We start from the raw sequence: 15,478 nt of genomic DNA, 5'->3' as shown, positions 1-15,478 counted from the left end.
CCCTGCAGCCAGTGCTAGGTACAGGACCCGGAATGGTTTTTTTAAACCATACTTTTGTGTGTTAGTAGCAGCAGGAATGTGAAATCTGAGGGCGTATCCTAACACTGCTGTGCATTTGTCTCTTGAGCTGCCCAGCTTTAGGGTCCCCAAAAGGTGTGGAGTTGTATATACAATACATTATAGCGCCGATCAAGACTGGGACAATGCTGGAGAATTCCCAACAAAGTTAAGGTAGAAAAATGTTGATAATCCTGCCTTCAGCAATGCTTTATTTTTATATGAAGTGGCCCATCCAATTAGGTCCGAAGCCCTCCAAAAATAAGGAAACGCTTAGAATGTTGTGACTAAATTTATATTTATTATTCTTTTAAATAAGGTCATAAAATTGGTCTACACAGATCCATGGAAAGTTTAGTACATTCACCGTGTATACAAATATATTAGGGATCTGCGTGGGGCCCTGTGGAGGACTGTACCGTAACTTAGTTGGAATTGCTGTGTTTTACCTAAGAGAACTTACATTTTTAAGGCTCCAGGGTCTATGTACAGGGAATATACAGATAATGACAATGGATGAACATCAAGGAACCTCCCGCTTAGGTCATCATGACAAGGTATCTGCCACCTTGATCAGACGTGGACGTGGATCACCTTACTGCACTGGTGAATCCCCTCTGAGGTCACAGACTACAGTGGATAAAGCCCTCACCAAATCAACGGTGACACAAGGCTGTCCGATGGGCGGACCATGAAAGGAGCCGTGACATTTGTCATTTTTGCATTGACCATAAGCAGCAAAAGCTTCAGTGCTTCATAGATGGCGTCTCCATGTAGAGACCCATTTGGATCTTCTCACAGTGAGGTTTAAAGACCGTAGAACCTGTGTGATGGATCCACCATTTTACTAGTTCCCCCTGGTGGAAAGAACACATAACAGTCAATGATGGGCGTATAGTCTGGGCCTTGTGTCATCATGTAATCACATTTCTTGGTAGGGCCCTTGAAGGAAGCTACAATGGTGTCTTACCGTTTCCGGCTCTTGACTTCCCAGCCATCTCTACATTTTACAAATAGCAGTTCACCACCAAGAGTTATTCGACTTTCATTTAAATCCTTCAGACGATAAGTGAACCTATGAATAAAAAGGTTCATCATAAATCGAGAGGAACATTCACCTTACAGTCCAAGATTAAAGGCGTGAAGCAATATCTACCGTAGTTGGGTGGTCTAGTTTGTCCCCCTAAAGCTTTTATACAAATGAGATTAAATATGGCTGAACTTGAGGCCCATCTGATGTGATGGATAAGGCACCATACAAGGTGTTTGGGAGTGGCCTCCACCCCTCATATCTGGTGCCTGCGGAATAAGGATCACAGGGAATAGCTGATACCTGATTAACAAGGCTTCATCCACTGTCCATCAAAGTCTCCACTATAGTGAAGTGGATTGAGAGAGATCCATCTACTTCCGACCCAAGGCCCAATTTTAGCAAAGAAGAAACCACTGTGTAAAATGCTATAGAGGACAGTGGATGTCCAGCAATGTATAGTACACCCAGAATATTGTACGGGAGGTACAATTGGCAAGGTCCAATGGGAAATATTCAACGCATACCCCCCACCCCCTGTATCACAGGTACATACCCCCCACCCCACGTATCACAGGTACATACCTCCCACCCCCTGTATCACAGGTACATACCCCCACCCCCTGTATCACAGCTACATACCTCCCACCCCCTGTATCACAGCTACATACCCCCACCCTATGTATCACAGGTACATACCCCCCACCCCATGTATCACAGGTAGATACCCCCACCCCCTGTTTCACAGGTACATACCCCCCACTTTTCTAGCGTGTTCTCTCATCTTTCCTTTTTATGACATGTGTGCCCGGGTCTCCAGGTAATTTTTTGCTGTTTCTTTTAGTAGTGCTCTTTTCTTGAAGCGATTAGAGTCGGTACATTGGAAGGGGACACTCTCCTTGTCCTTGGTAATGAGAGAATCTGCAAAGATGCACAGATCGCTCATGATAACACTTCATACCATCCCCAATATCTTAGAGGTAAAGTAAAAAACATATAGGGGCACATTTACTAAGAGCAATGCCGTGTATTCTATGTTCAGTGTGTGCTATGTGCAGTGTTTACTATGTGCAGGGTGTACAATGTAGTGTGTACTAGTTGCAGTGTCCTGTGTACTATGTGCAGTGTCCTGTGTACTATGTGCAGGGTGTACTATGTGCGGGGTATACTATATGTAGTGTCCTGTGTGCAGGGTGTACTATGTGTGGGGTGTACTATATGCAGTGTCCTGTGTACTATGTGCAGTGTCCTGTGTACTATGTGCAGGGTGTACTATGTGCGGGGTGTACTATGTGCAGTGTCCTGTGTAGTGTGCACTATGTGCAGTGTCCTGTGCAGTGTGTACTATGTGCGGGGTGTACTTTATGCAGTGTCCTGTGTACTATGTGCAGTGTCCTGTGTACTATGTGCAGGGTGTACTATGCGCAGCGTGTACTTTGTAGTGTGCAGGGGGCGCCCCCTGCACTGTCCATACAGAGCACACAAACTTTATTTTTTGTCTGACTTTGCATGATAAATGTGTTGCATGGTCCGATTGTGCCCTGGATGCCCCTCTATTTGCAGAAATTTGTGATGCATGAAGTATAGTGCAGCCGCGACACAAAACGGTCACGTGTGACACAAATCTTCAAACATTGGGCCTGCAACATATGTATATATAGATATGTGCCTGTACACAGTCATTGATAGGCTTGAGACAAGAAACAACATATTAGTGACTGTACTGAGTGGAGGGTAAACTTGCAGATGTAATAGTTATTATTGTTATCCCCATGACTGATGGGCCTCACCGATCCTGAGAACAGGGGTCCGGCCCTCACTTATCAATATGCATCAGTGTTCAGTCCATCCGTTACTATCGGAGTTGGAAATTACCAGAATCAGGGCTCAGGATCCGGATGTCCTCTGTCCCTCTACTCTCTGGCACTGCACCAGCACAGGAAGAATCTGAAGAACCTGCAGGAGACAAGACCAGGGGATTGTGGGGACATCAATGACTGGTGAGTCCTGATATGGAGACCCCCAACCATCTTCTCTACTTATAGGGGAGGGGTAAAGAGGATCATACAGAATCATGTATTTACCTTGAGGACCTCTGCCCTCCTCTGCTGCTTCTGCTGTGGAAAGAGAGAGAATCAGTAACATCAGTGCAGGGAGAAAGATAAGGGAGGAATGTAGAGCCCAGGACAACTACCACCATCATACCATTCACCTTAAAGTGCATTAAAACACAATGGGGCTTATTTACTAAGGGTCCTGCAGCCACATTTTCGTCGGGTTTCCTGACTTTTTGGGCATCGCGTCGGGGATTGTGTCGCACGCAAACGGATTGTGTCGCAGAAAACGCCGGCTTTCACGCGACACAAATCAGGGGGCAGGCCATTGGACAATGCGACAGATTTGGACAACGCACAGGATTTAACATTTAAAATTGTGTCAAGCACCTACATACACCGGTGAACTCCGGTGGACCAGATCGGGGAAGCGACAGATAATCGCGGCAGACTTCATCCTCGTCAGACATTCCGGATCGGTGATTGTGCAGGGACCAGGTAAGTAAATGTGCCCCAATATCTGCCACCACTAGGGGGAGCTCATTGCATATACTGTATAAGAGGAGTGATATACACCCCTATGCAGTGAGCGCCCCCTAGTGTCCTCTACAGGTAGAGAGATAGTCAGCTGTTACTCACGTCTTTTTCCTGCTGCCTCCACTGAGAAACTTCAGGGTCCACCACCTGCGTCTTGGCCAAAAGGAAAAATGAAGAAGATAAATCATCTGTATGTGACGAGTAAACGGTCTATAAGGTTCTATACATTAAGAATGTCCTGTGGTATGTCCTGTGGAGGCTGAGAGGGGCAGAACCAATGCAGGAAGAATGTTCCCCCCATGTGAGATGCAAAAAGGAACATCTAGTCCTCTCTATAGTCAAAACTTACTGGGTAGACGGGTCACTGGGCCTGGCCTCCTCTTCCTCCTCCTCCTCTTCTTCCTCCTCCTCAGGTTCATTTTCCTCTTCGCTATAAGACAAAGAACATAAATGAAGTCTCGATTAATACATCTGTATAAATCTAGTCCCATAGTATTCTCTCTAACTCAATGGGACAAAGGTAATGAAGTTTGTGACCCCCCGTCGCTGTGTCCTTGCAGGGTTATAGACTTACATGGTATCCAGGACAAAAGCTGAAACGTACTTCCTCCTCCTCATCCTAAAATACAAAACATATCACTGGTTACTGGGGGCGCCAATGCCACGAACCCCAAATGCCTTATATAACCCCCTGTACCCTTGTATAACCACAATGTGACCTCTGTACCTTCATATAACCCCCTGTGCTCTTGTATCACCCCCAGTACCCTCATATAACCCCATGTCCTTGTATAACCCTCTGTGCCCTTATATAACCCCACTGTGTCCTTGTATAACCCCCCTGTGCCCTTGTATAACCCCCATGTGCCCTCGTATAACCCCCCTGTGCCCTCATATAACCCCTTGTACCTTTGTATAGTCCCCTGTGCCCTTGTATAACCCCCCTGTGCCCTCATATACCCCTGTCCCCTTGTATAACTCCCTGTGCCTTCATATATCAATGCTTTGTCCTCATATAACCCCTGTGCCCTCCAACAAGAATTTACTAAAAAAAAATATACCCACAGAATGAAGCCCATGTATTTGTAATCCTATACAGAAGTGTTATGTAATTACCGTATTGGGGCCTGTGATTCCAGGACTCGCCACCACCACCTGTTTGGGGAATGTGATAAGATACATTAGATTTATATATATATACAGGTCAGGATATTCTCATAGACACAACCAATCATATCCCTTATGTACCAGGTCCAGATTCTGTGATTTTCTGCTGAATGAGACCATATTTGCCCTATTCTAGGCCCATCAATCACATCAATGAGGGGATTCATCACGGCTTGTACGCAGTGTGTATATATATATATATATATATATATATATATATATATATATGTGAGTAGAGTTAATCTAAAGATATACTAAAGGTCGGACCCTCTTAATATATCCAACACAACATACGGGGAGTATTGTGATTGATTTCATGATAAATCCCCCCAATGACTTGTCTTATGATATAGATCTGTGATCTACTTACGCCAATGTCTCCGCATCCTCGTCCTCCTCCTCTTCATCCTCACTGTCATACAAGATGTTTCCTTTCACCACCATCTCCTTCACCTCCACCTTCTCACTCTCTTCCTCGCTGATCTTATTCTCCACCATCTTCATCACCTCCTTCTCCAACTCCTCCATCTCTCTGCTGTTAAACGGCTCCACCAGCGTCTCCTCCACCTCCTCGCTAATCTTACTCTCCGCCATACTCCACAACTCGTCCTCCAACTCCTCGATGTTAAACTCTTCCACCACCGTCTCCTCCACCTCCTCGCTGATCTTCCTCTCTGCCAACCTCCACAACTCATCCTCCAACTCCTCAAATTCCCTGATGTTAAAAACCTCCACCAACGTCTCCTCCATCACCTCATCGTCCTCCATTCTATAGATAAAAACATAATGATGTAAGTTTCATGGACACACACGATAATCCCTACAGACAAAGACAAATTACAGATATTGGACAAAGGAATATAAGTTTCATTTCCCAAAACCATCATCAACTTGTACTCAGAATCTACAACTCGTACTTCCTCTTCACTAGTAAGTTAATAATACAGCAGCTCCCAATATACCGCCGGCAGACACCACTCTAGGGCGCTCACTGTATATGGGTTATTTACATCTACGGTATTATTCAATGCACATGTATACAGTGAGCGCCCCCTAGTGGTGGCTGCAGGAAATCACTTTGACATTGTATTAGGAATCGGACTAGGGCCGGCTAGGCCCCCTTCTACCTCTGGACCCCATAACAGTGACGTCACCCGCCTCTATATTAGATACCCCACCACCCGCCTCATGCATCTACTTGGCCCCATTTATCTATAGAGCTTCTCTATAAGGAGCGTTATCACACATTGTAAATTTATAGGAAAGATGACTTACCGCAAAAAATTACACAAAAAACACCAGCACCAACTCTCTAAAAGATGAAAAGTAAAGAAGTGGCCATTACTGAAGACAAAGAGACATGATAAAAGAAAATATGGGACACAACAGGAGCTGAAGACATGGCAGACTTACCTCAAACACCTACAATAACCCTCAGAGGCTTGAAAGTTCCGCAGCTACTTATATAACCATGTGATGTCATAATCTAGAAAGGAATGGGTGAACAGCATGAGGCCTACTACCACTATAATAACCATAGCAACTGCTACGGGGTCCAAGGAGGGACACACAATGTACAGGCAGCCATAGGGTGATGGCAAACGTGCAAACGCAGACCAAGCCACACCCACCCTGGCGGGCCGCGGCCTGATCACATCAGCGTTTCTATGGAAATGCCTGCGATCAGGAACGAGCCGCTGGTGTTTTGCATTAAATTAACGCAAAACACCGGCGGCTCGTTCCTGATCGCAGACGTTTCCATAGAAATGCCGATGCGATTGGGCAGCGGCATGTCCCGGTGAGCGCGGCTTGGTCTGCGTTTGCATTTGCAAACGCTGCCAAAACGGCACCTCTGCCATCACCCATAGCCACATACAATGGTGATCAGGTCCAGGTGAAGGCGGCCCGAGTGCACATTTACTATGGGGCTCAGCCTTTCCCTGGCACAGCCAGAATTAAAGGGGATCTGTATTTATATTTAAAGTGTTGTCTACTTACCCTGCCCCAGTTTCAGCATTGCAGCGGTTTTTGGGTCCCTGTACTGAAGATAGGACAGAAGTGTTGGGGGTCAACAGGGTTCATCAAACCCACTTGATTGGATGATCAGTGCTGGGGTACAGGAGACTACCACAACGCTGGTACCAGAAGCTATACATACTTATTTTTTACTGGGACAAGGCATTTTGGAGCCCGAAGTGGATCCCTCAATAAAATTTAGCACCATGACAATGCCACCATACTCGGCCCCAGGAATATAGTTAGAAACAGACATATGACATTTATATGAGGCCTCATGTACATGAACGTTGTTTGTGCCCCATGTATTTCTATGGGCTCATGCACACGGCCCTGGTTTCTATGACCCAATATGTGACCCACAAAACTCAGAGCAGGTCCTATCGCGGCTCAGGAAGTATTGTCTCATGTCATCACTGGCCACTGTTTGTTTATACATATAGAGGTCGGAGGTGATGTCACATCAATGCCCGCCCACACCCCTGCTACTGTCATACCCCCCAACTTTCGTGGCAGAGAAAGAGGGACTAAGCCACCAAGCATAATTTCAAGCCTCGGTGCCTTATATAAGCACTGTGACAATCAAGTGTGGTGTTTCACTTGAAAAGGAGACTAAAAATACTGTATTGTAACAACAAGGCCTATGAGTGGTTATAAATACTTGAACACCACATTAAATAATTGAAGCTGGGAAGTTATTACTTTAATTTATACTAGTATGTAGACCTATAGAACTTAATAATGCAAAACATATAAGCTATAAACAGTTATACTCATACAAGTACCCAGTGTCGGACTGGCCCAGCGGAGGACCGGAGAATCCTCCGGTGGGCCCTGATACTGGTGTGGGCCCCCCTGGGAGAAAAACTTTTTTTCATTAAAAGATAAAAAAAAAAAAAAAATCGGCACCGAAGGGCCCCCCCCCCCCCGCGGGATGGGGGGGACGGGGTTCCGGGGGGTGGTCGGGTGATAGGGGTGGGCTGCGGGGACAAGGCACAGGGCCCATCTTCACTTTCCCCGCAGGCTCCTGCACACTGTACAATGTACAATGGTAAAGGACCTTTGATGAGGTCATTACCATGTGACAGGGAGGAGCTACTCAGCATGTCCTCGGATAGAGCTGCCCTGGGGTATGTGAAGTTATGCTGCACCTGTATGTAATATAGGGGTGCAAGTGAGAATGTGGGGGTGCAGTGTAATATACATGTAATGTAGGGGTGCAAGGGGGGATGTGGGGGTGCAGTGTAATATACATGTAATGTAGGGGTGCAAGTGAGAATGTGGGGGTGCAGTGTAATATACATGTAATGTAGGGGTGCAAGGGGGGATGTGGGGGTGCAGTGTAATCTGCATGTAATGTAGGGGTGAAAGGGGCAGTGTAATGCACCCCTACATTACATGCATATTACACTGCACCCCAACATTCCCCATTGCACCCCTACATTACATGCATATTACACTGCACCCCCACATCCGCCCTTGCCCCCCTACATTACATGCAAGGGGGGATGTGGGGGTGCAGTGTAATATGCATGTAATGAAGGGGTGCAAGGGGGATGTGGGGGTGCAGTGTAATCTGCATGTAATGTGGGGGTGCAGTGTAACCTGCATGTAATGTAGGGGTGAAAGGGGGAATGTGGGGTGCAGTGTAATCTGCATGTAATGTAGGAGTGAAAGGGGGAAATGTGGGGGTGCATTGTAACCTGCATGTAATGTAGGGGTGAAAGGGGGAATGTGGGGGTGCAGGGTGACATCTGCATGTAATGTAGGGGTGCAAGAGGGAATGTGGGGGTGCAGTGTAATCTGCGTGTAATGGAGGGGTTCAAGGGGGAAATGTGGATGTATGTAATGTAGGAGTACAGTGTGACATGGATGTAATGTGGGGGTGCAGGGTGACATGGATGTAATGTGGGGGTGCAGGGTGACATGGATGTAATGTGGGGGTGCAGGGTTACATGGGTTAATGTGGGGTGCAGGGTGACATGGATGTAATGTGGGGGTGCAGGGTGACATGGATGTAATGTGGGGGTGCAGGGTGACATGGATGTAATGTGGGGGTGCAGGGTGACATGGATGTAATGTGGGGTTCAGGGTGACATGGATGTAATGTGGGGGTGCAGTGTGACATGTATGTAATGTGGGGGTGCAGGGTGACATGGATGTAATGTGGGGGTGTAGTGTGACATGTATGTAATGTGGGGGTGCAGGGTGACATGGATGTAATGTGGGGGCGCAGGCTGACATGGATGTAATGTGGGGTTCAGGGTGACATGGATGTAATGTGGGGTTCAGAGTGACATGGATGTAATGAGGGGTTCAGGGTGACATGGATGTAATGTGGGGTGCAGGGTGACATGGATGTAATGTGGGGTTCAGAGTGACATGGATGTAATGTGGGGGTGCAGGGTGACATGGGTGTAATGTGGGGGTGCAGGGTGACATGGATGTAATGTGGGGGTGCAGGGTGACATGGATGTAATGTGGGGTGCAGGGTGACATGGATGTAATGTGGGGGTGCAGGCTGACATGGATGTAATGTGGGGGTGCAGGGTGACATGGTTGTAATGTGGGGGTGCAGGGTGACATGGGTGTAATGTGGGGGTACAGGGTGACATGGATGTAATGTGGGGGTGCAGGGTGACATGGATGTAATGTGGGGGTGCAGGGTGACATGTATGTAATGTGGGGTGCAGGCTGACATGGATGTACTGTGGGGGTGCAGGGTGACATGGATGTAATGTGGGGGTGCAGGGTGACATGGGTGTAATGTGGGGGTGCAGGGTGACATGGATGTAATGTGGGGGTACAGGGTGACATGGATGTAATGTGGGGGTGCAGGGTGACATGGATGTAATGTGGGGGTGCAGGGTGACATGTATGTAATGTGGGGTGCAGGCTGACATGGATGTAATGTGGGGGTGCAGGGTGACATGGATGTAATGTGGGGTGCAGGGTGACATGGATGTAATGTGGGGGTGCAGGCTGACATGGATGTAATGTGGGGGTGCAGGGTGACATGGTTGTAATGTGGGGGTGCAGGGTGACATGGGTGTAATGTGGGGGTACAGGGTGACATGGATGTAATGTGGGGGTGCAGGGTGACATGTATGTAATGTGGGGGTGCAGGGTGACATGTATGTAATGTGGGGTGCAGGCTGACATGGATGTAATGTGGGGGTGCAGGGTGACATGGATGTAATGTGGGGGTGCAGGGTGACATGGGTGTAATGTGGGGGTGCAGGGTGACATGGATGTAATGTGGGGGTGCAGGGTGACATGGATGTAATGTGGGGGTGCAGGGTGACATGCACCTTCACTACTTGGGGGGGGGGCATTGCTCTGCAAGAATTGTGGGTATGTGGGGTCAAGACTATATCCACTATAGGAGAATAATTGTGATCTCTAGGGGAAGAACAGAACACGATTACATTTGTCATAAGAAGATGGGGGAGATGATGAGAAAAGGAGGAACTTAACTTTTTGTGTTTCTTAACCTTTAGAGCAGAGATCTGGCTGCTAGAAGCTGATGTATCCTCCAGATAGAAGGATAGAGAAATTAAAGAGAATTCCTTCAACAATAGACGTCATGTGTGTGAGTTGTTGGATTTACAGTAATTGCTGGTGTTACACAGTGTCTCCCCCATCTGATTGTACCCCCCCAACCGCCCCGGTCTGCATGTATGCAAAGATACAGCAGTGACATCACCACCACAGCGCCCCCTGTGCAGCCTCTGCCTGCAGCCTGTAAGTGTTACACTGACCACAGCCAGGACCTGCCGCGGCTGCTGGTTGTGATGTCACTGCTGCGCCTCTGTATACATACAACCCGCTGGTAATGGGGGGCACAATTAGTCAGGCTGGGTATAGTTGGCTTAGGGTTAGTGGCCACATTTAGGTTCCCGATGGTTGTGTTCACACATTGCATTTAGGAACACCGCACTGCACTGGAATTGCCTTCCTAAATGTAATTCAAGTGCAGAGTGTGAACGCAGTCAGAGGCCGCTTTCTGATGATATGTTTTCCATTGAAATTATTTGGGCAAAATGCATCAAATGCATTGCTCTGCAAGTAGTAACATGTGCTTTGTCTTTTAATGTGACTCATGGCAGCCAATCAGAGCTCAGATTTCGTTTCATAAACTGCTATGGGAAAATGAATGCTGAACTCTGATTGGTTGCCTTGAGCAACTAGAACAGTTCTGCTCTCAGATAAAACTACCCCGTTGTGTTTAAGGCTACATTCACACAGCCGTATGGGGGACATATATACGTCTAATGTTTATATGCCGTATAAACGTCCCCCATAGACAATGGGTGCTATGGAGAGGGGCGGGGTTGTGAAGCGCTCACCCCCTCCTCCTCTCCTGGGCGCTGCCGTTCGCCCGCCATGCTACAGTACGGAGATCATATCGTCGTGTGAATGTAGCCTAAAACTGTACACCTTTATCTGCTGTTTTTTATACTTCCATTAGTAGTCTGGTAGTCTTACTAGCAAAAAGATAGGGTGGGCCCTAAAAATAATTTCCTCTGGTGGGCCCCAGGTACTCCAGTCCGACCCTGCAAGTACCTACCATTTCTATATACACTCTAGAGTGCGTATGTCTTTCAGAGTACATAAAATTGCTCTGAAACAAGTTTATAACATGAAAGTACCATGCAATTTCAGCAGATGGCGCCATAAATACAGAAAAATATCCAGGTTTGTTATCCTTTAAAGAGACCTACCATTTAGAATGGCAGGGGTAAGCTGTAAGTACCGAGCACCAGCTCAGGGTGAGCTGGTGCCGGTACTTACTTTTGTTAGTGTTTTTAAACTTTAGAGCAGGAGACGCTTAGGCGCTGTGCGCGACCGTGCGCGCGCAACATCTCCGCTATTTCCTATGTAGGCGCGCGCACGATCGTGCGCACGCAGCGCCGAAGCCTGTTCTGTTCTAGAGTTTAAAAAGTGTTAAAACCGCGATACCGCGATTTATAACACTAACGAAACTAAGCACCGGCACCAGCTCACCCTGAGCTGGTGCTCGGTATTTACAGTTTACACCGACCATTCTAAATGGTAGGTTTCCTTTAAGAGAGAAGTAATGCTATATACTATCTATCTTGTATTGTACATAATATTAGATTCAGGCAGTCCCCGGGTTACTTACAGGATAGGTTCTGCAGGTTTGTTCTTAAGTTGAATTTGTATGTAAGTCGGAACTGTATATTTTAGAATTGTAACCCGAGTCAGAATTTTTCTTGTTGTCTCTGACAATTGAACGTATATCATGTTTCATTCTAGATGATTTATGACCCTTTTTATTGCTGCAATGATCTCTAAGTTCACACAATTTTTACTTTTATTTTAAGGGATCCTGTCAGCACATTCGCCCCCTTCTAAGCTCACAAAGAGTTTATTCTTATTTACAACATGCATTATAGAATTTAAAAATGATCTGTTAATTATTATGAGATTCTAAAGAAAAACATGATAACAAGTACCAAAACTGTGTTCTCCATAATACATACCACAAATAAGTGCTTAGTTACCCCAAGGGAGGTAGTTAAAGGTGCAGCAGTAGAAATACTGAGGATGGGGCTCTTCCAGTTCGCCACGCAGGTAGATGAAGGGTGGTTGTTTTCAGGTCTACAAATACCTGGTTTCCCATAATCTTCAGTAAAAAAAAAACTGCTGACAAATGTCTTTTCTTCTGTGACCCTTTGACTTCTATTGTTATCCGTGATCCGCAAACCTGAAAAAACCATGAACCGTGAGAAAAAAAACGAAAATGTGAAAAAGTACTTCGAAAATGAAGGGTCTGTGAAACTCATGGATGCTACATGAAAAAAATGATGATGAATAAGCTCTACATTTGTCTATCCCATTTTTATTTTATCTTCCCTGTCTCCTGATCCCCACCTATTTTACTTGGTTCTGTATCTTTCTTACCATTTCAATGTTTCCCTTTTCCCCCTCCTGTTTTTACATGAATGTGTGAATTATTTGTAAGGTGAGGGAGTCATTTCAATTTTTCCACCAAGCTCAGCATCTAGTTGTCTGTAGTAAAGTATGGTTTATGTGGTGGGTATAGCTGTACACTGACACCTTGTATTCCCTGCTTAATGTTCACATTATAGGAATAAGACCATTACATCAAGCGATCAGGGCCGATTCTTGCCTTTTTGCTGCCTGATGCAAAACTTGAAAATGCTGCCTCCCGCGCATCCGATGATGCTACCTTACACACTGCGCCCCTAAAAAATATACAGTCACTTACAGTATAATGGAGCGAGTGCCTAATATATTATCCTCACAACATGACTGAACACACTTTTCCCCACATAAAACATGCTTTATATACCGTAGTCACCTGAATTATAGTATATACAGCACCCACAATTTATTAGGTGCCCTAATTTAGCCTCCCCTCGGCAGCACAGAGGATCCCCCAGTAATGAACAGTCTCCCCCTGTATACACAGCCTCTCTCCCCCCCAGTATACACAGCCTCCCCCCTGTATATGCAGCTTCTCCCCCTGTATACACAGCCTCCCCCCAGTATATGCAGCCTCTCCCCCCTGTATACACAGCCTCTCTCTGCCCTGTATACACAGCCTCTCTACTCCTGTATACACAGCCTCTCTCCTCCCTGTATACACAGCCTCTCTACTCCTGTATATACAGCCTCTCTCCTCCTGTATACACAGCCTCTCTCCTCCCTGTATACCCCGACGCTCTCCCCCCAGTATACACAGCCTCTCCACCTGTATACACAGCCTCCCCCAGTATATGCAGACTCCCCCCCTGAATAGGCAGCCTCTCTTCCCCCTGTATACACAGCCTCCCCCCTGTATATGCAGCCTCTCTCCCCCTTGTATACACAGCCTCCCTCCTCCTGTATACACAGTCTCTCTTCCTCCTGTATACACAGCCTCTCTCCTCCTGTATACACAGCCTCTCTCCTCCCTGTATACACAGCCTCTCTACTCCTGTATATACAGCCTCTCTCCTCCATCTATACACAGCCTCTCTCCTCCTGTATACACAGCCTCTCTCCTCCCTGTATACCCCATCGCTCTCCCCCCAGTATACACAGCCTCTCCACCTGTATACACAGCCTCCACCAGTATATGCAGACTCTCCCCCCCCCTGAATAGACAGCCTCTCTTCCCCCTGTATACACAGCCTCCCCCCTGTATATGCAGCCTCTCCCCCCCTTGTATACACAGCCTCTCTCCTCCTGTATACACAGCCTCTCTTCTTCCTGTATACACAGCCTCTCTACTCCTGTATACACAGCCTCTCTCCTCCCTGTATACACAGCCTCTCTCCTCCTGTATATACAGCCTCTCTCCTCCTGTATACACAGCCTCTCTCCTCCCTGTATACACCACCGCTCTCCCCCCAGTATACACAGCCTCTCCACCTGTATACACAGCCTCCCCCAGTATATGCAGACTCCCCCCCCCCTGAATAGACAGCCTCTCTTCCTCCTGTATACACAGCCTCCCCCCTGTATATGCAGCCTCTCTCCCCCTTGTATACACAGCCTCTCTCCTCCTGTATACACAGCCTCTCTTCCTCCTGTATACACAGCCTATCTCCTCCTGTATACACAGCCTCTCTCTTCCTGTATTCACAGCCTCTCTTGCCCATGTAAATACAGCCTCTCCTCCCCCTGTATACACAGCCTCTCTTCCACCTGTATACACAGCCTCTCCCCAGTATACACAGCCAGGCCCTGCATGTGATTGTACGGCACTCATTATTTTCTTCTACTATGTTCTGGTGCAGAACATAATCTCTCAAAACAAATCTCTCAATTTTTAAGATGGAAGAAGAGGGTTGTAGCACCTGTCCCGTCCCCCATGAGATCCGACCAGGATCTGCTCTACCTTTAGCTTCTCCAGCCTGTTTTGCATTTAAAACATTTTTTAAAAAAAATTTGCATAATTTTAAAGCCTCTCTTTAAAAAAAAAATAAAAAAAACAAGGCCACTAAATGCTAAAAGAAGAGTGGATCCTGACAAAGGGGTGTCAGTGTGCTTGGTTTACAATCCTTCATTCTGGTGGTAGATGTCCTCTAAAGGGAGTCTATCAGGAATTTTCACTGGTCAAAGCTGGAGCTCTGTGTGATCATACTTTTCAGTGTGTTGTTAGCATTAGGACTGTAAAAAAAGTCCATTTGTATTCCAGGATTGTAGCTGGACTTTGAGCACTGAGGGAGTCTCTTCACACTGTTGTGTTCTTTGATCTCAGGATTGGGACGTAATGAGACACCTTAGGGAGACTCTGCTTTTTTAGACTCTGCTCATAGCCATGACTTGACGCTCCACTGGGGAATTATGTGAAATATGCAAATATGTTGGAGTCTTATTACTTTCCAATCCTACTTACAAGGCTTTCACTCAGCTAAACCAGTTCTCTAAACTGTACTGACGGGATGCAAAGACATCAGAACAGTGCTGCCTACAGATGGAAATCTGTTCCTTTTGGCTTTAATCCCACATCATGTCATTAAAGGGGTTGTCCACTTTCAGCAAATATTTGATATGGTTTGTTTTAAGAAAAGTTATACAATTTTCCAATATACTTTCTGTATCAATACCCAACATTTTTATAGATCTCTGCTTGCTTTCC

At 46.5% G+C, this 15,478-nt stretch overlaps 1 protein-coding gene across 1 annotated transcript; it reads right to left on the bottom strand.

Annotated features, from left to right (window-relative positions):
• Nucleotides 1-383: 383 nt before the first annotated feature.
• LOC140135036 (uncharacterized) lies at nt 384-6,240 on the bottom strand. The gene is made up of 11 exons (XM_072155996.1): nt 6,121-6,240; nt 5,216-5,614; nt 4,795-4,833; nt 4,253-4,297; nt 4,028-4,108; nt 3,781-3,831; nt 3,172-3,204; nt 2,963-3,043; nt 1,844-2,008; nt 1,028-1,132; nt 384-914 (listed from the first exon to the last, which is right to left on the bottom strand). The coding sequence occupies exons 2-8, from the start codon at nt 5,611-5,613 to the stop codon at nt 3,001-3,003; spliced, it is 690 nt and encodes a 229-aa protein (XP_072012097.1). The 5' UTR covers nt 5,614; nt 6,121-6,240; the 3' UTR covers nt 384-914; nt 1,028-1,132; nt 1,844-2,008; nt 2,963-3,000.
• Between the last annotated feature and the right edge of the window lie 9,238 nt (nt 6,241-15,478).

Source organism: Engystomops pustulosus, chromosome 6 (genome assembly GCF_040894005.1).
Source record: "Engystomops pustulosus chromosome 6, aEngPut4.maternal, whole genome shotgun sequence".
NCBI lineage: Eukaryota > Metazoa > Chordata > Amphibia > Anura > Leptodactylidae > Engystomops > Engystomops pustulosus.
Note: the sequence above shows the minus strand (reverse complement) of the source record. Positions and strands in the feature narration are given on the sequence as shown.

Bases quoted from the DNA above. Each gene is read 5' to 3' on its own strand.
- LOC140135036 (XM_072155996.1), bottom strand. From the start codon at position 5,613: ATGGAGGACGATGAGGTGATGGAGGAGACGTTGGTGGAGGTTTTTAAC. The intron at 4,834-5,215 runs GTAAGTAGATCA...TTCCCCAAACAG, and splicing joins GAGGATGCGGAGACATTGGC to GTGGTGGTGGCGAGTCCTGG. The intron at 4,109-4,252 runs GTAAGTCTATAA...TTTGTCTTATAG, and splicing joins GCTTTTGTCCTGGATACCAT to CGAAGAGGAAAATGAACCTG.